The sequence below is a fragment of the Cetorhinus maximus genome, chromosome 38, assembly GCF_964194155.1.
Source record: "Cetorhinus maximus chromosome 38, sCetMax3.hap1.1, whole genome shotgun sequence".
NCBI lineage: Eukaryota > Metazoa > Chordata > Chondrichthyes > Lamniformes > Cetorhinidae > Cetorhinus > Cetorhinus maximus.
In genome coordinates this window covers 3567773-3591844 of record NC_135916.1, presented here as the reverse complement: position 1 = coordinate 3591844, position 24072 = coordinate 3567773, and the positions used below count along the sequence as shown (strand labels likewise).

At 43.2% G+C, this 24072-nt stretch overlaps 1 protein-coding gene across 1 annotated transcript in view; it reads right to left on the bottom strand.

Moving 5' to 3' along the window:
- Positions 1–8126: 8126 nt before the first annotated feature.
- The window catches only part of LOC144672436 (uncharacterized), a 101059-nt gene continuing 85113 nt past the window's right edge, over positions 8127–24072 (bottom strand). The window contains exons 19-23 of the mRNA XM_078534280.1: positions 19837–20136; positions 19259–19558; positions 16320–16616; positions 14049–14162; positions 8127–9474 (exon numbers count right to left, since the gene is read on the bottom strand). Of these exons, the coding sequence (XP_078390406.1) occupies positions 9398–9474; positions 14049–14162; positions 16320–16616; positions 19259–19558; positions 19837–20136 (1088 nt within the window). The 3' untranslated portion in view covers positions 8127–9397. The remainder of the gene's footprint in view (positions 9475–14048; positions 14163–16319; positions 16617–19258; positions 19559–19836; positions 20137–24072) is intronic.

The following is a 24072-nucleotide window of genomic DNA, read 5'->3' as shown; positions in this document are numbered from 1 at the left end:
TACATATAAAATGTGTCTTTATAATGTGTGTATATATATGTATAGATAGATAGATAGATAGACAGACAGACAGACAGACAGACAGACAGACAGACAGACAGACAGACAGACAGACAGACAGACAGACAGACAGACAGATAGATAGATAGACAGACAGACAGACAGACAGATAGATAGACAGACAGACAGACAGACAGACAGACAGACAGACAGACAGACAGACAGACAGATAGATAGATAGATAGATAGATAGATAGATAGATAGATATCAGTCATTACTGCATCTCTGCCCATAAGGATAATTCTAAAAAAATATAATGATAAGGAATGCTTTCAAGTCTAAAATTTATTCATGTTACCAAGACTGAAATTCCAGTAAAAATCTTTACAAAGTGCAAGTACTGCATATTTTCTGAAGGCTTCGTTTTAGGTTTTTTCCTTCTCTCCACGAATGCTGCCAGACCTGTTCAGCTTTCCCAGCATTTTCTGTCTTTGTTTCAGGTTTTCAGCATCCGCAGTGTTTTGCTTTTTTTAAAAAAAAATTACAATTTAGTTCTCTGTCCGTTTTAAACCACGAGTTTCAAGAATATGTCGTTCCAATTCGATTTCAAGCGATTTTCAGTTAATCAAAATTTCCACTTTTTGCAATTGTATTCCTTTATGCGTTCTCCTTCGCTCGTAAAATCCATGGTAGCGGATGATATATATTAATACAAAAGAGCCGAATTTAGCCACCATTTACATATCCTGCTAATTCTCTTCAATTACCTTGTGATCTGATCATTTAAATATGAATTAAATGTGCCTATATTTTGCACGCGAAAATATCCATCCCACAATTATAACCAATTATCTTCAAATGATATTTATCAATGCAGTATGAAGATGGTTCAACTTTGATGTATCTACACAGACCTAGTAAAGTTAGTTAACGACTGAGGTAAAATGTTCACACTAAAGTGAACGCTCTATCATCTTAACTATGGAAGAAGCTGTTTGCTATATATGTTCAAAGACACTGAGGTGTTTTGATAGAATAGAATGGGAGAAATTGCTTTCACTGTTAAACATTTCCATATTCTGTGCACAGAGCTTGAAATGAAGTGGATAAGGAGATAGAGGCTAGGCAAAGTAAGGCTTCAATGTGCGGGAGGTTAACATGATCTGAAGCACACAGATGGTTTGATAAAAGAGCACTAAGTTTCAAAATGTGAAAATTGAAGCAGTTGTATCAGCAAGGATGGAGAAAGTGTGGCCCAGGGAGGAGTGGGGGTGGGTGGGGGGAATCGGCGAAGGGAGTGGAATTCAGAGAGGTAATCTTGCCAACACCTTGTCTGTGAATATTGTTTTGAGTAACTTTCCCCTGCTCCCTAATTCTCTATTATTCCACGTAAACATTAGCGTGGGAATTAATAAAGATTTTGCTAAATTGTCTCTCTCTCTTTCGCTCTGTTTGTGTGTCGTGAGATGTGGGCATCGCCACCAGACCAGCATTTCCCGGGGCAGGTTTGCACTAGTATTCCAGGGAAACGCAGGACCATGCTCTGGGGACCCGAGTTCGAATCCCGCCACGGCAGATTTAATTCAATAAAGGAAAAAAAAAATCTGGAGTTAGAAATCTGATCATGAACGTGAAACCATAGTCGATTGTGGTAAAAACCCATTTGGGGCTAGTGTCCTTTAGGGAAGGAATCCTTCCTCTGTCTAGCCTGTATATTACTCCAGACCCACAGCAATATGTTTGACTCTTAAATGCCGCCTGAACAAGGGCAGTTAGGGGTGGGCAATAGATGCTGGTCTAGTCACCGACACCCTACCTCCAATGAATAATAAAAAAATAATTCCAATTGCCCTTGAACTGATTGGCTTGCCACACCATTTCACAGGCCAGTTAAGAATAAATTACTGTGGACCTGGAGTCACATGTGTGTGGGTATATATATATGTATATATATATACCTTGACATCAACCATTACTGGATCCCTAGCCATAGGGATAATAATAAATAATACAATGATGAATACTGTTTGCAAAGATAAAAAATTACTAATGCTAGCAAAAGTGAAATCTTTAAAAAGTGCAAGTGCTCCATAGTTTCTGACTTATTTGTGGAATCCAAACTTTGTTTTCTCAGGCCTGATATCCTCCCAGTTGATATTGTTTATCTCTGTATAAGCAACTGCAAATACAAGCTGAGCTATCATTTTAGAAACTGGCAGATCAATGTTCAGGCCAACAAGATCTCCGCTTACATTTTTTTTTTTCCCAGTGTGAGTGTTTTATGTCAAGTTATTCCTTAGTTGCCATAATTAAATGAAAAAATGTAAAAAAAAAATTATAAAATTTGCTGGCTATTGATTCAGTTCCATACAGGAGGTTTCAAGATGTTTCCTTCCTTTAGATTTAGGAATGAGCTTATTCATTCAGGTCTAGGCCAGCACGTATCGCCTGTCCCTAATGGCCCTTGTTCAGAGGGCATTTAAGAGTCAACCACCTGGAGTCTGACGATCCAGGCCGCAGATTTGGTTTTATGATTGACGATGGTTTCGTAGTCATCATTAGACGTTTAATTCCAGGTTTTTATTGAATTCAAATTCCACCACCTGAACGGGTCCCCAGAGAATTACCATGGGTCTCTTGATTACTGGGCCAGCGACAGTACCAGTACACCATCTGTTATGCCACTTTATAATTTCTTGAAGTGCCTATTAACAAGTTACGAGTTTTATATTCCAACATGTTGGCTGCTCCTGATGTGCTGTGCCACTTAGGAACTTAACTTCTCCTTTTACATTGGTTTAGTAATGGTGTTTCATTGTTACATGTATCATTAACCCTAGAACCTGTGCCATAGAAAGGTAGCAGGAGTAGGACATAGGAGCCTTCAATCCTGCTCCACCATTCAATAAGGTCATGGCTGATCTGGTTGTGGTATTAGCTCCACTTTCCTGTCCATGCCCCATAGCCCTTGACCCCCCACTCCCCCTCCCCATGCCTAACAAAAGTCTATCCAACTCTGCCTTGAACAGAGTCAAAGACCGAGCCTCCACTATTTTCTGGGGTAGAGAACCCCACACACGAAAGACCCTTCTCCGAAAATGTTTCACCTCATCTACTTTTTTTTTAAAAAGGGAGATCTCTTCTTTTTAAAATATGTCCCCTAGATTTCGCCTTCCACAGAAGAGGAAAGGCCCTTCTGGCATCCACCCTAACAAGTCCTTTCAGGGGCTTATATGTTTCAGTAAGATGACCTCTCATTCTTATAAACTCCAATGAGTATAGGCACAACGTGTTCAACCTTTCTTCACGAGATAACCTCCTCATCCCAGGAATGAGCCCAGTGAACTTCCACTGAATTGCTTTTAAAGCAAGTATATATTTTTTGAAAAGGAGAGAAAATCTGATCACAGTCCTCCAGAGGTGGTTGTGCCAAGGCCATGTACAGCCGCAGTAAAACTTCCCTACTTTTATATTCCACTTGCAATAAACGCGATCACTATATTTGCCTCCCTGGTTGATTGCTGTACCTGCATACTAACCTGATGTGGTTCATCTGCAAGGGCACCCAGCTGTGGCTCAGTTCATAGCACCCTCGCCTTTGAATCAGAAAGTTGTGGGTTCATGTCCCACTCCTGGAAACCAAGAACTGTGAATGTACTTGAAAGAGTTACATGCGATCTGTTGATAACTCAAAAGAGTTACAAGGACACCCCCCAGATCCCTTTGGACCACCAAGTTCTGCAACCTTTCCCAATTTAAATAATACAGTATATTTCTATTCTTCCTACTAATGTGAACAATTTCACATTTACCAACCTTGTACTCCATCTGATATGTTTATTTTATTTTACCCACTCACTTGACCTGTCTATATGTTGGTGTAGGCTGAGGCAAAGGCAAAATACTGTGGACGCTTGAAATCTGAAACAAAAACAGAAAATGCTTGAAAAACTCATGAGGTCTGACACCACGTGTGGAGAGAAATACAGAGTCCACATTTCGAGTCCGCATGGTTCTTCATCAGCTCTCATGAAGAGTAACATGGACTCGAATCCTTAACCATGTCTATCTCTCCACAGATGCTGTCAGACCTGTTGAGTTTTTCCAGCACTTTTTATTTTTGTTCCTGTTGCAGCCTCCCTACCTCTCTTTTGCAACTTACTTTTCTAACTACCTTGGCATGTTGTGCTACCATATATTCAGTCTCTTCGATCCAAATCATTGATGTAGATTGTAAAGAGTTGAGGACCTAACACTGATCCCTGTGGCACTCCACTAATTATAATTTACCAATCTGAAAAAGACCCGTGTTAACCCTACTCTCTGCTTTCTAATAATCGACCAACACTAAATCCATGCTAATATCTTATCCCCTACACCATGTGTTCTTATCCCGTGTAGGAACCTTTGATGCTGAAACCTTATCAAATGGCTTCTGGAAATCCAAGTGCATTGCATCCATCGGTTGCTCTTTATCCACCTTTAGCATTCTTTCGTTAAAAATTAAAAAAAATTAGCTAACACCCACATCCGTCTCATGAAGTCAGGTGGGCTCTGCGTGATCGAATCGTGATTATCTCAGTACCCTGCTATAGCCTCACGAATAATGGATTCTAGCACTTAACCTAGGACAGATGTCAGTTTCATTGACATAGTGTTTCTTGCCTTCTGCATCCTTCCGCGCTTGAATACAGGTGTTACTATTTTCAGGTATTAGTTATTTTCCAATTGGCTGCAACGTTCCAGAATCTAAGTAATTTTCAAAAGATTTGACCCAATGCATCTTATATCTGCCCTGCCATTTATTTTATGATCCGAGGATGAAATCCATCCTAATGATTTCGGTGCAGTACCTTTCGTGGCACGCTCATCCCTGGAGATGCCATTCTATTAATTAATCCCTCCTCATCACTTCTTGATTTTCAAGAACCTTTGGAAAGGTTTCCATGCCCCCTGGCATGAAATCAGATGCCTGCTTAAAGCCTCCCCCATTTAGTTTTCTGCATTATCCATTCCCCAGACTCACTGTCTGGTGGGCCAACACTAGCTTTAGTTATTAATTTCCTGTCCAAATAATTTTGGGAACTGCTCCGATGGTTTACGTTACTAGCTGGCTTTTGCTCATACTCTGCTTCCTGCACTTAAAAAAACAAACAATTTTAGTCCTTTTGGTAGCTCTTAAAATCTGTTCAATCATCTGACCTATCACATCTTTGTAGGCTTGCACATTGCTTCTTTAAGTGTAATCCTATTTCAACTTCTTTAATTAACCACGGATGACACATTCACCTGAAGGAGCCTTTTTTTCCTGTGATAAAGCTTTCCCTAGCATTATTACATATCTCCTTGTAACTCTGCCACTGAAAGTCTTCTGTGCTACCTTTTAAACGGGTTTCCCACTTCACCTTAGCCACGCTTTGTCTCAGTCCTCTCTTTTTTATTGTAAGTGCATAGTTTTAAAGCAAGACTCATGGGCCCAACCTTCTTCATTTACAACTGGACGTGAAAATATTTTATTGTGTGATCGCAGCCGCTTACAGGCTGATTTGCCAAAAGGTTATTGATTAACCCTTTCTCATCACTCTCATCCTTATTATTCTTATAATGCCTTTTTGTGTGTTCCACCTTGCAGAAAGCTACAGGGTCTTTGCTTAATGCATTTGGCGTGCATTCTCTCCTTTATTAATGCACCTTGTTGTGCCTATAATTGGGTTACATTTTTGCTCCACTCTCCTCCTAGGTATGCCTCTATTACACTTGTAATCTATTTTATCTCTCTTGCTGTTCTATTCTCATATTACAATCTTCTCTTTCCTTATCATTTTCGAGTCCTGCCAGCCTCTCTTGTTAGTGGACATTAAAGTCCCCCATTCTGCGCCTTTTCCACCTTCAGTGCTTGCTCTAAGTGATGTTCAACATGGACGAGTACTGATTCATCAGCTGAGGGAGGGCGGGCGGTGGGTGATGATCAGCAGGAGGTTTCCTTGCCCATGTTTGACTTGATGCCAGGAGACTTCATAGGGTCCGGAGTCGATGTTGAGGACTCCCAGGGCAACTCCCTCCCGATTGTATACCACTGTGCCACCACCTCTGCTGGGTCCTACCGGTGGGACAGGACAAGCCCAGTGATGGTGATGGTGGTGCCTGGGACATTATCGATAAGGCATGATTCTGTGTGTATGACAGTGTCAGGCTGTTTATTGAACAGCCTATGAGACAGCTCTCCCAATTTGGCACTAGCTCCCAGATGTTAGTGAGGAGGACTTTTCAAGCTCAACATGGCTGCGATTATTATTGTCGTTTAATTGATAGTCAGAAGCTTTTTTCCAGAGTGGAAGAGTCAATTACTAGGGGACATAGATTTAAGGTGAGAAGAGAAAACTATAGAGGAGATGTGCGGGGCAAGTTTTTTACGCAGAGGTTAGTGAGTGTCTGGAATTCGCTGCCAGAGGAGGTGGTGGAAGCAGGTACGAGAGTGGTGTTTAAGAGGCAGCTTGACAAATACATGAATAGGGTGGAAATAGATGGATACGGACCCCGGAAGTGCAAAATGTTGTAGTTGACGGGCAATATGATGGGCGCAGGCTTGGAGGGCCAAAGGGCCTGTTCCTGTGCTGTACTTTTCTTTGTTCTTTGTTCTTTGTTCTTTGTTTACATTGGCTCGGCCCTGGTCTTGTGCGTTTTCATTACTTTCCTGTGCATTTGCAATGGTTTGTTACAACTGAGTGGCTTGCTAGGCCCTTTAAGAGTCAACCGCTTTGCTGTGGGTCTCAGGCCAGGTAAAGACGACAGACTCCCATCCCTCAAGGTGCATGAGTGAACCAGGTGGCTTGTTTAACAACAAAAAATCAATAATGGTTTGATGGCCACCATTGGGCTTTTAATTCCAGACTTTTTCATTAAATTCAAATTCTATCATCTGACATGACGGGATTCAAATCCGGGTCCAAAGGTCATGACCCTGGGCTTCTGAATTACTAGTCCACCGCCAACACCACTGCGCCATCCTCTCCCCAAACATGGGATTCCAGGTCCACAGCATTGCGGTTAACACTTAGAAAAGTCCCCAGAGAAAGGGCAATTAGGGCAATACATGCAAGTCTAGCCACTGACACCCACCTCCCATGAATGAATGAAAAGAAAGATGTTGCAATCAAATAGAATCGCCTTGCATTTGCAGTTCCCCCCAAATAATGCGACATGAGCGGTATGTCCCAAAGCAATCGGGTATCGTTCTTCAGGAGTTGGAAGAGAACTTTAGCAGTTGTTAAGTGAAGACAGGGGCAAATTCAACAATGGCAGGTGGGAGCGACCCCGGAGAAGTCCAATAGCTAAAGTAACCGGTCTGTCTCGTCAAAGCTCTATCCGATTGCATCAAGACATCATTACTCCTGTGCTCAAATGCTCTTGCAATGAATTCCAAAATGCTATATTCCGTCCCATTTACTTGTATTATCTGACTGTTAGATTTGATTGGATTGATAACAAGGACACTGAGCCACATTTGGATACCAATACTGCCCATTCTCTCACCATTTAAGAAACAACCTGTCTATTTTGTTCCCAGCTAAAGTGGGCAACTACAACTGTTTTTTTTTCCCACACTATATTCCAACTTTCATTATCTTTCCACCACACTTAGCCAGGCTATGCCCCGCTAGTCACAGTCCTTGTTTAATCCTATTCCCTGGCTGCCTCCCTGCAATCAATCCTCATTACATGCCAGTATCTTCATCCGAATTCCATGTGCTCTAAGATAAAAGCAAAATACTGCGGATGCTGGAAACCTGAAACAGAAACAAAAACAGCTGGAAAAACTCAGCAGGTCTGGCAGCATCTGCGGAGAGGAACACAGTTAACGGTTCCAACCCGTGTGACTCTTCATCAGAACTAAGGAAACAGAGAAATGAGGTGAAATATTGAGGGTTGGGGGGTGGTGGGGGGTGGGGTGAGACAGGTAGAGCTGGATAGAGGGCCAGCGATAGGTGGAGGAAAAGAAGAGATTGCCAAAGATGTCATAGACAAAAGTAATTATGTTAGCTTCTTTGGAAGCCGATAAAAATAGTTATTCATGCAATGCAATGAGATGAGCACAATTTAATTAAACATCTGTAAATGTAATTTGCTCAAAAATGGCATTTTATTTTCGTTTTTCACATAATGATAGAAAGCAAAGACTTTCTCTTCTATATATCACAAAGAAAAGCCTCAAAATATATTACATAGCATCATTGCTGCTCTATAGGTCATAAAAATGATGGTCATTTTAAAGGGGGAAGAGAAAATATACATGGTGTTTGTACAAAATTCTGAAAATATAACTGTATAATAACTCCTTGGAGGGGAGATGGCATAAGAGGAGATTGGTAAGAGGCATTCAAAATCACGAGTGTGCTGGATAGAGGAGATAGGGAGATGTTCCCGCTCGTAAAAGGAGCGAGGAGGGGCAGTGATTTGAAGTGATTGGCAAAAGAAGCACATGTGACGTGAGAGAGAGAGGAAAAAACAACTACTTTTGCACACGACGAATGGTTCGGGACTTGAACGCTCTGCTTGGAAGTGCAGTGAAGGCAGGTTCGATCGAGGCATTCAAAAGAAGGCACTGGGCGGTTGAATAAATACAATGGGCGGCGGAATGGGGAAGAGGCAGGAGGTTGGTACTAGGAGAAGACCCGATGGGCCGAATGACCTCCTTTGCGGTGTAGCAAGTCTATGATTCAATGAACTTTCATGGAGACAAACTACTCACAAGGGATGATGGCAAATTTCATAACGTATATTTAATAGGAAGGAATTCATCTTTTTTTCCCATTATTTGTATTATTATTATTATTATTGTTGTTTTTATTTGGCTTCAAATTTTGGAATTGACTGAATATAGTTATAGATAATGAGAGGCGAATAGTAACTCTTTCGAGTACATTCACAGTTCTTGGTTTCCAGAAACTCTTTCGAGTTATCAACAGTCACAGATTGCAACTCTTTCGAGTACAATCGCAGTTCTTGGTTTCCGGGAGTGGGACATGAACCCACAACCCTCTGATTCAAAGGCAAGGGTGCTATGAACTGAGCCACAGCTGACACCTCGAGAGGCGAGTAGTAGGTTGTGACTAGCAGAAGGCAGTCCATAAGAGTATTAATTGCATTGGCATTACTTAGAGGTTACCAAATAATGTTTCCCTCTTCTTCACGAACACCCTTGTAATTTCTTTTTGGAGGTCGTCGCTCACACCTAGCTCATCCTCAGACATCAGCAAAGCACACCGCCAGCACCAGGAGTCCGAATTCGGTTGCTGCAACCGGGAGCGCGGCGGATTGGAAAGGCTAAACCGCTCACGAAGGTCATCACGATGGCCCTTATCGCGCCCGAGGCCCAGCCGCGTTCCGGACACGTTCCTAAAACGTGGTCTCTGGAGAGTAGGTCGGATTTTCCACGTTTAAAGCCTGAGAAGATCCATTGAAGTCAACGCGCCCTAGAAAACAAGGATACAAAAGATGAGACGTTTGCTGTCATCCAGGCGAAGTTGCGAGAGACTCGGCGTCCCATCCCCGCCAACTGGGCAGGATTTTGCGCTTCCCCCGCCCCGCCACCCAGCGGCTTTGAAGGCGGGTGTGGGGTGGGTGTTGGAGGTGGGGGCGGGAGAGGGAGAGGGATGTGGCGGTCAATGTTCTCTGATGGCCTTCCCACCACCCTCCCGCCCATTCCGACCTCCTCCCCCCCCCGCCCTGACCAATGTTGCGCCTGCACGGCTGATGCCCTAGGAGGCCATTCACGCCATTGTCCACATTCTGGCCCACAAGTGGTCCATTGTGTGGCGTTCCCCGCGCAGGCAGGAGGTTTTCAGGGGCGGGGGCTAGTGGAGGGGGGTAGCTAAATTGAATTGTGTTCAGGCTTCAAGCTAGATGTGCGTCGAGGGTAGATTTGTGGGAGTGGTGGGGGGTATGAGGTCTCCTCCATCTACTGCTTCCTTGTAACATTGGGATCACCTCCAACCCCCATGCAGGGTTCCAGGAGCCAGCAGGTGCCCCCCACCTCCTCCATACTCCCTGTCTCGTCCACTGCCTCTCCTCCAAAAGCCCCCACCCCAATGGGCCTCACCTCCCACCATCCCCGCCCTGAAACCCCCATAACTTACAAGGTCCTGGGATCCAGGGACTTGGGCTCTGGAGGCTGCTTGCAGTGCCCAGTGCTGTCCACTGCAGCTTGCGGGCGCTCCCAAGCCTACCGAGCTGCCGGCCAATCAGAACGATTGGCAAGTCCTCTGGCACTCCCAAGTGAGGGGCAGAAGTCCTGCGTCCAGCCAATGAACGCTTGTTGGAGCATTAAATGGCTGCGGGGCAGGCGGTATTGTGTGAGGGGACGTGTTCCCGGGTCGATGCTTTAGATGGCTTGAAGGAAAACCCCGTGTGTGACAAGTCCTGGCCAGCAATGAAATGCAATTCCATTAGCTTTAATCTTATCAAACAGAGATGCAACAAAGTCTCAATGGGATAGAAATCAATCCAGAAAGATGGGCCCCTCGGCACACTTGCTGTTTAACATTCATTTCATTTAGTCTTCATGGGATTCATAATCAAGACGCCAGGTGTTGAGTTGCACAACAGCTAACTCGCCTTTGGCATTTTGGCCAGTTCGAGTTTTCCCCCCCTCAATTTCAAATATCCCATGTTAAGTTTCGATTTTCATTGATACCCAGTTCTCTACGTTCCTTCGCTCTAAGTGCGAACTCGTGTATTTTGTTCCATTCCATAGAATTGACATTAAATCTATTGCACCTATTGCATTAGCACTTAACTAGCAACTGATTAGCACGAATTGCGATCTGGTTTATCGCAGTTTATCGTTCGAAAATCGACTGTTCTTAAATTAAGGCCTCGATTTTTCGTTAGTGATGACAATAAAATTTTCAACCTGCATTTCCTGTTTGCAAACTGACAGAAACTCATGGGGTGTATGCATGTTAAGTTAAATGTGTATATCCATAAGTTTTTGTTCCTGATTTGTTTTGATGGTCCAGAGCATGCGCTGTTTAAGGAGTTATGAATAGGGCTTTTTTTTTTTTCATTCGTTCATGGGAAGTGGGTGTCACTGACTCGGCCAGACATTAAAGCCTTCTTCAGAGGGCATTGAACAGTCAACCACAATGCTGTGCGGACCCGCAGTCATGTGTAGGCCCAACCAGCTTATTTCCTTCCGTAAAGGGCATTAGTGAACCGGATGGGCTTTTGCAACCACGGGTAATGGTTTCATGGTCATCCTTAGGCTTTGAATTCCAGCTATTTATTAAATTCAAACTTCAACATCTGGAATCATGGGAGTCGAACCAGGGTCACCATGGGGGGGTCCCTGAAATATTTGCCTCGTGACAATGCCACCATGCCACTGCCTCACCGATCATGTGGCATCAACGTGGCCTTGTGAAGGACAAATCATGTTTGACAAATGTATCCGAGTTATTTGAGGATGTCACAAGCAGTGTGGCAAAAGTAGAATAGTTTGACGTGATGCATTTGGATTTACAAAACACATTCGACCAGGTGTTACATAAAAGGTAATCTCGCCACGTAAAAGAGCAAAGTGTGTGCGCGAGGAGAGGGCGGTAGGCGTGGTCCTGATATATCAGCACGGGCAGAGAATTGGCGAGCAAAATTGGAACGTAGAGTTGGGATAAATTGGTCATTTCCAAGTGAGCAAAGTGTAACTTATTGACCGGTGCTCAGGTCACAACTATTTTCCATCTCAATTAATGACTTGGGTAGATTGGTCCAGGTCAGCTGTGGCTCAGTTCATAGCACCCTCGCCTTTGAATCAGAGGGTTGTGGGTTCATGTCCCACTCCCGGAAACCAAGAACTGTGATTGTACTCGAAAGAGTTGCAATCTGTGACTGTTGATAACTCAGAAGAGTTTCCTTTAAAGTTTGGAGGTGTCAGCTGTTGCTCAGTTCATAGCACCCTCGCCCTTTGAATCAGAGGGTTGTGGGTTCATGTCCCACTCCTGGAAGCCAAGAACTGTGATTGTACTCGAAAGAGTTGCAATCTGTGACTGTTGATAACTCGAAAGAGTTTCCTTTAAAGTTTTTTTTCCTTGGTTTTACAGCTGACCTGACTTAGGGGCTGTGCCATGATTTATCCCTTAATGTGTTAATTTAGTTTATTGTTTTAACTCTGAAAGAGTTACTTCAGGGAAATCTGTTGATGATGCAAAGATAGGGAGGAGAGCAGGTCCTGAGGGGGATGCAAAGAGTTGGCAAAGGGATAGAGATAGGACCAAGCCAAAATTTGGCAGATGGTGCACAACATGGGGAAAATGTGAGGTTGATCACTTTAGCAGGAAGAATAGAAAAGCAAATCATTATTTAGATTGAGAGAGACTGAGGAATTCTGCAGTGCAGAGGAACCTAGCAAGCCTTACACATGATTCACCGAAGGGAAGTGCTGCAAGAAGGTGCAACAATTAATGAGGAAAGTAAATTGAATATTGGTCTTGATTTGAAGGGGGATGAGGCATTAAAGCAAGGGAGTCATTCTAAAACTGCACAGGGCATTGGCGAGGTCACACGTGGAGTATTGTGTACAGTGTTGCTCTATTAATTTAAGGAGGGATATACTTGCATTTAAAGCCATTCAGGGAAGGCACACTAGGCTTGTTCCAGCGCCTTTATGAGGAAAGGTTGAGCAGGTTGGAGCTATGCTCGTTGGAGCTTAGAAGAATGAGAGGGGTTTCAATTGAAACTTTCAATATTCTGAAGAGGATTGAAAGGGTGTGTGCCGAGGGAGTGATTCATTTCTTGGGGCAATCTGGAACCCGAGAAGCAAATTTGAAAACTTTGAGGGTGTTCCACATAATAAAGAGATGGAGAATTGAATCTGTTCAAGGCTGAGTTCGACTGAATTTTGGTTGGCAGGGGAGTCAAGGGCTATGGTGTCGTGGGGGTGGGGAGGGGGGGGGTTGTTGTGTGGGTAATGTAAGCAGGAAAGTGGAATTAAGACCTCAATAAAACTAGCCATGGTGTCATTGAATGGCGTGAATGGCAAAGCAAGCTAAGGGTCTGAATGGCCTCCTCGTGTGCCTCTTTGCTATGATTATTTGATGTCGCTGGTGTTTAAGAGTGTACCAGGTTCATTATTACGTCTGAACTGCCTCAATGGCCATTGAAAAGAGGGAAAAAAGCAATGCTAATGTGCAGAAGCTAAAATTTCCAAAAGTTGTTAAATTAAACATAATGTATTTACTTTGTGAAGTTATTTATTACATTTTTGCCTTTACCTAACCCCATGCATATGTTACAACATTTGCTTTGCTGCAAAATGTTAATTAAATGCCATAAATTTAAGTCTTTTTTCGTGGTTTCCTGTCGGTGAGAATACTTCAATGGGATTGGATCCTTCTGCTGCATTATGGCATTCTTGTTTCCAAACCCCTGCAGGTTCCTTTAACATTGTGCCAGGTTCAAAGTGACGTTCGGGAAGGGGAGATTCACACCTCAGAGATTGCTTGAAGATTGAGTTAGCGATAGGCGCCAACCACAGAATATGTTGCATTCCTGGCTTTCCTCATATCCATGATTTAGCTCAATGTGTCTGTCCTATATATATATATATATATATATATATACACACACACCAAGTCACTTGTCAACACAGAGCATCAACATTCATTTGTAAAAAGGATGTTCATCAGGACACATACATGATTGCCAAATTTTAAAGGGAACAACGATTGATATGGAATGAGAAACAAGTGCTGATTGGTTGCCATGTGCACTCTCGAATTAAGCAGAAACATGGCTGGAGACAGTTCCTTGGTGCATTACCCATGGCAATGTCTAAAACCAATTATAATCCTATCCTTGGGCAGCATGAATGATTCCTCCCCTTGCAATTTGGCATTCGTGTGACTGTCCTGATGAGTCGAAGATTAACAGTTCTGGCAGTGTGTCCCTTTTTCAACATTGTTCACCAGAGGCGTTTTTAAGATCACTGCCATGAATTATTTGACCTATTGAGGCTTCCGATTGTGAAACAGTAATGAATTGGTTCTCTCACCTTTTTTCTTTTTGTTTTTTATCAAGATGGCTACACTGGTTGCTACAGCAACTGCCAACGCCGCCGCTCCCGCCATATAAACATAGCGCATCTGCATTTTGTTCCAAGACTTGGCTGTGAAATAGGAAATGGCTGCATTAGACAGGTCATTTCTGGTGCGAGTTTCAGTATCTATTTCATTGTATATTTAGTCGCTTGGCGCATTGCTTGGGTGCAAGTACCTTGTGGGAAATTGGTTATGGAGTGAGGAACATTTTTAAAGGAACTTTATGATAGCAAGTGGAGCAGCACCTCTGTTTATAGATAGCATGAAGTGAGCAACTAAAGGTGAACGGTTGCCTCTTCGACTGCATGGGCCGAACAACTGCTGTCCATGCCTCCAAAGAGCCCATTTTCACATGAGCCTTAGGACCATTACCCTTCTGCTTATATATTAACGGACAGCGCTTGAGGGCCCGTGGGGAGATATCGATGAGTGCCGGTGGTACATAGCGTGGAAATGCTGCGGGCTGTAAGGAAGATAATGGCGGACTTCAGGAGTGCATAGGTAGGCTAGTGAAGTCGGCAGAGCAATGTTAGATCAAACCTAATGTCCAAGAGCGCAAACCAATGCACTTTGGCACGAGGAGGAGGCTCGTGTTGTAAACCGGGGTGAAAGGGCAGGAGGAGCCGGTGGTTTGCTTGGATATATTGCTGGGAGTGGCAGATCAACTAAAGAGGCCGTGACCTAAAGAGCGCGGGACCACTTGCTTTATAATAGGGCGACAGAGTGCAAAAGCAAGGGGTGTTACGCTAAATCTGGGGACACGGATTTAAGATTTTGAGGAAGGGATGCAGTAGGGCTGTGTGTGAGGAATATTTTTTTTTACTCAACGAGTGCTGAAGACCTAAGAGCTCCCCGCGAGGGTGTTGGAAGCGGTGAGATCTATAATTTCGCAATGAAATGGAACTTGAACTTGAAGGGAAGAAACCTGTGTAGGGCTATAGGGCTCGGGGGCCAATTGGCTTCCTACAGTGCAGCTAACGAGCCTCTGAATCTCTCTGTCAATGTAGGTCAACTCCCAGACTCGAGTAACCTGCTTCGTAGCGACAGGACTAGAGGGACTATCGTCCCTTGCTTCCTTTTCTTGTGAGCTGCCTTATAAATAGTCTTTTGGAAGAGCGGAATGTGAGTGTAGCTGAAAAAAGAGAGGACTCTGAGTCGTGGAGGCCTGGCCATTGGGAATCCAGCATGGAACAGTTAACTGCCCAGCATTGTTGACATTCATACTGGGGAGCTTTACTTTGATTGGTAAAGGCATTGCCCTGGCGGATGAACCAGCTAAAGACTGTCCACTATGCTTTTGATAGGTTGTGAATGGCGCTAAGTGAGGATATGTTCCATCTGCTTGCGAAGGACAAGACCTTGTGTGAAAATATAGGTGGCTGCTTGCTGATTGCCCAATCACTTGCCCAACTGACCAGCTCTCTCTTCTTATGCAGTATATATTTTTTCCCCCCGATTTACTGTTGGTAAATTCTTGGGAGCTATGCTGATGAGTGCAAAAAGAAAAGTTTTCATGCCATGCTGCTTTAATTCAGCAAGGCTCTCTTTTTGTGTGTAAATGTAAATTCATTGGGATTCATCTACTGGAACCCATTCGTTCATTCATTCATTCATTCGTTCATTCATTCGTTCAGTTGTACATTCAATCATCCATTCATTCATTCACTCCGTTCATTCGTTCATTCATTCATTCGTTCAATCATTCATTCATTCATTCGTTCATTCATTAATTCGTTCATTCATTCATCCGTTCATTCGTTCATTCATTCACTCATTCACTCATTCATTCATTCATTAAATCATTCAACAACTCACTCATTCATTCAGTCAATCACTTGTTCATTCACTCACTCATTCATTCATTCATTCGTTCAGTTGCTCATTCAATCACTCAGTCATTCATTCACAGATTCACTCATTCATCTAGTCATTTGTTCATTCAATCATCCATTCATTTATTCATTCATCCGTTCATTCATTCACTCATTCATTCTTCCATTCATTCAATTGTTCATTCATTCGTTCAGCCACTCAATCATTCATTCGTTCATTCCTTCAGCCAGTCATTCATTCGTTCATTCATTCATTCGTTCATACGTTCCTTCATTCATTGATTCATTCAATTAACTCACTCCTTCAACCAAGCAACCTCACTCTTTTTTTTTCGAGTCACAAGTAATTATTCTTCGTGGTTAGGCGCCGGTCGGCATGTAAAGCACACTCACCATGCACCGTCACCTCTACAAGATCACTGACAGTTGATGTTAACACTGTGCCGTTTGCTATCACTTTATAGCCGCAGGAATAGGGTCCTTCGTCGCCTTGAGTCACGTTGGTGAGAGTGAAGGTGACAGAATGGCCTTTTCTCGAAACAACCTGGTGCTTGGAGAAATTGGCTTCGCCAGGCCTTTGTAAGAAGAATAACACGCCGGAGTTGTCTCCTTTGTTGGTACAGGTAATGGACACATTACCACCTATATCAACATCTGGCGAATGTAGCGATATAACTGGCTTCGGAGCCTCTGGAACGAAATAATAATAATAATAATAATAATGTTGGTGAATGTTCTCTAAATTCTAAATATTGATGTCATTGGCGCCAACTGCGAAAATTGACAAAGTGCTCCAACTTTTGCAACCGGGTTCCGCGTTTTAATGAGTTAAAATTGGATATGGTTTAACGACCATTTTCCCACGTTTGATATTCCATTGAAGTCGAGGGCATTGGATGTCAGGTCTACTCGATTCGTTACCGTGAACCTTAAACCACCACCTCCCCCCTCCCACCCCCCATCCCCCTCACCCCACTAATCCCCCACACCCAACCCTCACCCTCACCCCACCCCACCCCTCACCCCCACCAAAGCTCTTGCCATTTTCACCTCTCAGTCTTCTCAGCACTTCAGCCTGGCAGAATCATCAATGCGCCAGAAATGACACGTCTCTGTTTCAATTTCAAGCGGATGGGTCTGGGGTAGAAAATGTGCTCTGGGAGAATTCTCAATCCGCTCCCCTTGACCCAGTAACTGGCATTAACGGTAACGAGCCTCCAAGGGAACAGTCTGCAATTGCATTTTACCCACAGAAAGACAATGGCAATGCCAACTTAACTTCCAGCAGGCAAGCTGAAAATCTATCCCAATGCAGCTAAAGTGCCAAGAGATGGTGCCCAATATTCTTGCCGTTGGGTGTTCCAGAGCGCTAACTTACTACGCAATTAGAGTAAGGGGTCTTTCAAAGTGGGCTCTTGCAGATCCAAAGAGGCAGCTGCATGACATGAGTTACGAAGAGAGTTGGGTGGCATGTTCCACCAATGTTAAAGGCGAGCAGAGATCTGGCAATGCGAAGGGGGTCAGCAGGGATGTTCATTGCTGCGTGGACGATGGGTGATTAAGTCCTTCTCACGTGTAGCAATAGCTGTGCATAGGGATGAGAAACTGAAGTTATGGAGGCAGCATGGAGAGCTTGGGACTGTTCTCCTGGGAGAGGAGAAGGCAATAAGCAGATTTGATAGAGGTTTCAAAATGATGAGGTGGGGGGGGGGTGGGGCTAGGTGGAGCAGATAGGGTGAAACTGTCGGTGGTCTCCAAGTGAACGAGAGGACAAAGATTTAAAATGATTTTCAAAAGGAACAATTGTGATGTGAGGGGAAAAAAAACCTCTTTCACTCAGCCAGTGTTTCGAGTCCGGAGTGCATTGCCTGGCAATGTGATGGGGACGCGGTCAATCGAGGCGTTGCCTGGGCTGGAGAGTTTTACTTATGAAGGGATTGTATAGACAGGGGTAACTTTCCTTGGAGCAGAGGAGATTGAGGGAGGACAAGATTGAGGTGTATAAAATTATGAGGGGCATAGATTGGCTTGAAATGGAGCAGCCTTTCCCCTTGGTGGAGGGATCAATAACCAGGGGGGCATAGATTTTAGGTAAGGGGCAGAAGGTTTAGAGGGGACGTGGGGAAGGTTTCTTTCACCCAGAGGGTGTTGGGAATCTGGAACTCACCGCCTGAAAGGCTGGTAGAGGCAGAAACCCTCCTAACATTGAAGAAGTATTTGGATGTGCACTTGCGATGCCATGGCCTACAAGGCTATGGGCCTAGTGCTGGAAAATGGAATTAGAATAGTTAGGTACTCGTTTGACCGGCGCAGACTCGATGGGCTGAAGGGCCTTTTTCTGTGCTGTAGACTTCTTTGTCTCTATGACTCTGAGTGCACTGAATGATTTTTGGAACAGAAACAATGTACGGTGAAACGGCTGGAGAATGTCAGTATATCATGATGCTCATTTGGGGAGCCCGACCAGACAGGATGGGCTGAATGGCCTCCTTATGCATGGTTTAAATTCTGCGATTCTGTGTGTTCAATATTGCAGAGTCAGCGACCATTTATTGCATAGACTTTCTATTTGCCAAGTGCTTGATTAACGGGTCCAGTTGCCCTGTGGTTAATTAAACTGAATTTCGGGCAAATGACGGGAGGCCAGTGCACTGCTGACCCATTTGAAGCCACCGGTCAAGACGTATTTCAGCTGTGTAACAACTGCATGTCTTGCCAGCTCAGAATAAAGATGTGTTTGGCAACTGGCTGGAGGTGTGTATGTTCCCTGTTGCATGAGCAAAGATGTTCAAAGCATCTTCTCGATATGGGAGTTGTGATTTTGGTAATCAAGGCGCAAGCAGGAACATCTCATCTTCCGATCCTCCTTTCCCAACATCGCCAATTCCCCACTCCCCATCCCGCCCCCGCCCCCATAGGGCCATCTGTCACTTGTTCCCATGCTGTGATTTCACAAAGTATTGACCCTTATTGTACTATCAGCACATTGTGCCATCTGACCTTCAGCACATCCTTTAGTCTTTAACACTACCATTAACACTCCCTTTTTCTAGTGCCCCTGACCCCTTTGCCAATTTCTCTTTCGCTCCCGCCTACCCCTGACCTGCTCGCTTGCTCCACCTGCTCCGCCCCCTCCTCAACGCTCAAATATCCATCACGTCCCCTCTTCTGTTTAGCTCCGCAGGAGAGTCACATGGGCTCGGAACGGTAAATCCATTTGTCTCTCCACAGATGCTGCCAGACCCGCCGAGCGTTTAACCAGAATTTCCTGGCTCAGTTCAGATTTCCTGCACCCGCGGCATTTTGCTCCCATCACAAGGAGGGCGAGTTACCTTGAACAGTCAGTGACACGGAGTTGCTGTCCCGTGATATTAATCGCCTGCCCGGCACTACTATCTCACACTGGCAGGTGTAGCTCCCCTGGTATACGTCAGAAATGTTGCTGATGGCGAGCGAGGCAACGTGACGATCGGAGGCAATTTCCAGCGAGCGGAGCAGCAAGTTGTCCTTAAAGAAAGCGAAGGAATTGACGCGGTTCCGGTTGAGATCGGAGCAGCTGATGGTAGCGGTGCTCCCTTTGAAGTACAGGCCGGACTGGTGGTCCAACGCAATAGTTGCAGCCACCTCTAGTCCTGAAACAGAAGTTCAAAAGTCAATGGACTTGGAAGAATTTGATATCGGTATCCAATCATATATCATGGCACTCCTTAGGACAGTGTTATCTGGAGATAGAATACCCTGCAATGTGGTTGGCCCTTTAATGCCCTCTGAACAAGGGCAATTAGGAATGGGCAATGAATGCCCACATCCCATGAACGAATAAAAATGATACATACATTCATTCTACTGAAATTATTGTTATACTCCTGAAGGCATTACCAAGGTGTCAATAGTTGAAACTTTCACTCACTTTGCACAGCAACAACCTCACTGGGAATAGAGGGGATCCATCTCCCTGACACCTCTCTCTCATACAGGCATGTGTACTTTCCATCACTGCCCCCGCTTACAGTTCTGAATGAATGAGAAACCGACTCTTCTGCCTTCTCTATTTCCTTGGTCGCGTTGTCCCCAGTTGACCACATCAGTGACCACTGAAGTCGACCGAAGTTGCCGCCGATCGGAGCAACGCAGGCAATGCTGACATCTTCTCCCACCAGGTACACCGGATAACTGGGACTCAGGGAAATGGTTGGCGGAGGTGGGGGATCTGAAACGATATAATTTAAGGCTGATGTTTCGCTTGGTACTGAGAACTGGAGTAATAATGACAAGAAAAGAGATATGCTGTCTAAGCATCTCGCCTTGCACTCACCAGGACAGATACGGAAGAGTACCCAATCTCAAAGGGAGCAAACATTTATAGGGCATGAGAAAAGGGTGCTGATTGGTTTGCCAAGTAGACTCTCTGGTTTGCAGAGGCGTCGCCATGGAGAATGCATAAGGAACAGTTAATTGTGACGCATTCATTTTGAAGATAACAGAGGCGAGGCGACTCTCATTGGCCAAGGCATTGCGATAGGGACTGAACAGGGTTGTCCCCCAAATTTCTGTTTGGTTGAAAAAGGTGCAACTCGTCAGCCCTTGTTTTGTGTTTGCCAAGGACAGGGCGCTGTGTGTGAGCTTTGACTGCATATCTCATATATTTCTAAATCTGGATATATTTAGATGGCTGGAGATAGGCAGAGAGATAGATAGATAGATAGATAGACAGACAGACAGACAGACGGATGGACGGAAAGATAGTAGGAAGATAGTAGAAAGAAAGATAGAAAGGAAGATAGAAAGATAGTAGAAAGATAGAAAGGAAGATAGTAGAAAGATAGAAAGGAAGATAGAAAGATAGTAGAAAGATATAAAGGAAGATAGAAAGATAGTAGAAAGATAGAAAGGAAGATAGAAAGATAGTAGGAAGATAGAAAGGAAGATAGAAAGATAGTAGGAAGATAGAAAGATAGTAGAAGGATAGAAAGGAAGATAGAAAGATAGTAGAAAGATAGAAAGATAGAAAGGAAGATAGAAAGATAGAAAGGAAGATAGAAAGATAGTAGAAAGATAGATAGAAAGATAGAAAGGAAGATAGAAAGATAGTAGAAGGATAGAAAGGAAGATAGAAAGATAGTAGAAAGATAGAAAGGAAGATAGAAAGATAGTAGAAAGATAGATAGAAAGATAGAAAGGAAGATAGATAGAAAGATAGTAGAAAGATAGATAGAAAGGTAGAAAGGAAGATAGAAAGATAGTAGAAAGATAGATAGGAAGATAGAAAGATAGTAGAAAGATAGAAAGGAAGATAGAAAGATAGTAGAAAGATAGAAAGGAAGATAGAAAGATAGTAGAAAGATAGATAGAAAGATAGAAAGGAAGATAGATAGAAAGATAGTAGAAAGATAGATAGAAAGGTAGAAAGGAAGATAGAAAGATACTGGAAAGATAGATAGGAAGATAGAAAGATAGTAGAAAGATAGATAGAAAGATAGAAAGGAAGATAGAAAGATAGTAGAAAGATAGATAGAAAGATAGAAAGGAAGATAGAAAGATAGTAGAAAGATAGATAGATAGAAAGGAAGATAGCTAGAAAGATAGTAGAAAGATAGATAGAAAGGTAGAAAGGAATATAGAAAGATAGTAGAAAGATAGATAGGAAGATAGAAAGATAGTAGAAAGATAGATAGAAAGATAGAAAGGAAGATAGAAAGATAGTAGAAAGATAGATAGAAAGATAGAAAGGAAGATAGAAAGATAGTAGAAAGATAGATAGAAAGATAGAAAGATAGTAGAAAGATAGATAGAAAGGTAGAAAGGAATATAGAAAGATAGTAGAAAGATAGATAGGAAGATAGTAGAAAGATAGATAGAAAGATAGAAAGGAAGATAGATAGAAAGATAGTAGAAAGATAGATAGAAAGATAGAAAGGAAGATAGAAAGATAGTAGAAGGATAGAAAGGAAGATAGAAAGATAGTAGAAAGATAGATAGAAAGATAGAAAGATAGTAGAAAGATAGATAGAAAGATAGAAAGGAAGATAGATAGAAAGATAGTAGAAAGATAGATAGAAAGGTAGAAAGGAAGATAGAAAGATAGTAGAAAGATAGATAGGAAGATAGAAAGATAGTAGAAAGATAGATAGAAAGATAGAAAGGAAGATAGAAAGATAGTAGAAAGATAGATAGAAAGATAGAAAGGAAGATAAAAAGATAGTAGAAAGATAGATAGATAGAAAGGAAGATAGATAGAAAGATAGTAGAAAGATAGATAGAAAGGTAGAAAGGAATATAGAAAGATAGTAGAAAGATAGATAGGAAGATAGAAAGATAGTAGAAAGATAGATAGAAAGATAGAAAGGAAGATAGAAAGATAGTAGAAAGATAGATAGAAAGATAGAAAGGAAGATAGAAAGATAGTAGAAAGATAGATAGAAAGATAGAAAGATAGTAGAAAGATAGATAGAAAGATAGAAAGGAAGATAGAAAGATAGTAGGAAGATAGAAAGATAGTAGAAGGATAGATAGAAAGATAGAAAGGAAGATAGAAAGATAGTAGAAAGATAGATAGGAAGATAGAAAGGAAGATAGAAAGATAGTAGAAAGCTAGAAAGGAAGATAGTAGGAAGATAGTAGGAAGATAGAAAGGAAGATAGAAAGATAGTAGGAAGATAGAAAGGAAGATAGAAAGATAGTAGGAAGATAGAAAGGAAGATAGAAAGATAGTAGAAAGCTAGAAAGGAAGATAGAAAGATAGTAGAAAGATGGACAAATATATAGATAGACAGATAGATAGATTGGAAAATGTGTGTTCACTGCACACGTTTATTCTCTTATTGTTTTGCCAAATAAATTAATAAATGTCCAAGTGAAATTCACGTGTTTTTTTTTAGGCGTTATAGCGGTATTTCAGAAGTCGAATTCATTCCTTTACGTTAGATTTCAGGAAGGATTACATTAAAATCCGAATGGTTAACTGAAGGCACACTTGTTTTAGCTAGAAGACTGACGCCCATCCTTGTCTTAGCCTGAATAATTAACCGATACGAACATTTAGGCTCCAAATAATGGCTGGTTTTCCTAATACGTGCTGCGGCACTCGACAGGGGCAACAGCGGCAGCAGTAACGCACAGTTATAGAGACACCTGCCATTGTGAAAGGGCCCAAGACTGTCCGCAGCAGCGGCGTTCAAGCGGATTATTAAATCAGTACACTTAAGGAGACATGTGGACACACAGGCATGTGGGCAAAGACTTCCCTTCTGAACTGCGTTGAAATAAGGAAGGGACAACGCCAGTGACTGGGAGAGGAATGAAGAGTCAATTCCTTAGTGCACGGCCGAGCCAAGGGAGGTAATGACCACCAATGTTGGGGGCAAGGAATTAGGGATGCTGACTGGGCCAGGATTGGGGGAGCGGAGAGGTGTGAGGGGGTGATGGGGTGGTTGGTATTTTACGGAAATGGGGATGGGTAGAGGCCGTCTTAAAATTGAAGTGTTGTCAGACCTGAGAGGCAATGAAGTCCGGAGAGCACAGGGATGCTGACTGAGCGAGGCATGGTGCATGTCATGAAACAACCCGTTTTGTGCTGGTTTGATGACCAAAGCTGGGCCAGGAGAGCATTAGGATGCCCAATTTGTCGGGCTAGCAAAGCATATGTGTGGACATTCCAATTTCCTATGACCGGAGGGGAAATGAGGGCCTTGGCTCGGGGTGGGGAAGGGGTTGCCGGGGGTGGGCGGGAACTGGGGGGAAGGCGTGGTCTGAAATGAACAAACGCTTGACTAGTGGGATAGTGCATGTTGAAACGATGCAGGCTCTGTGCAGTGTTAGCGCCCCATAATGGCGGGATTCCAGAAAGCAAGTCAACCAATGACGTGGGTCCATCCAGGAGGGTAACTCTTTCGAGTTATCAACAGATCGCATGTAACTCTTTCGAGTACATTCACAGTTCTTGGTTTCCGGGAGTGGGACATGAACCCACAACCCTCTGATTCAAAGGCGAGGGTGCTATGAACTGAGCCACAGCTGACACCTCCAATCCAGGAGGGTAATGTGAAATCTCGTTAAGGTTTCGGTACTCAAAAAAAATGTGCAACATGCAGTTTAAGACGAGAAATACGATATGGAACAGAGCTGCAAGCAAGGGACTTGGCATCTC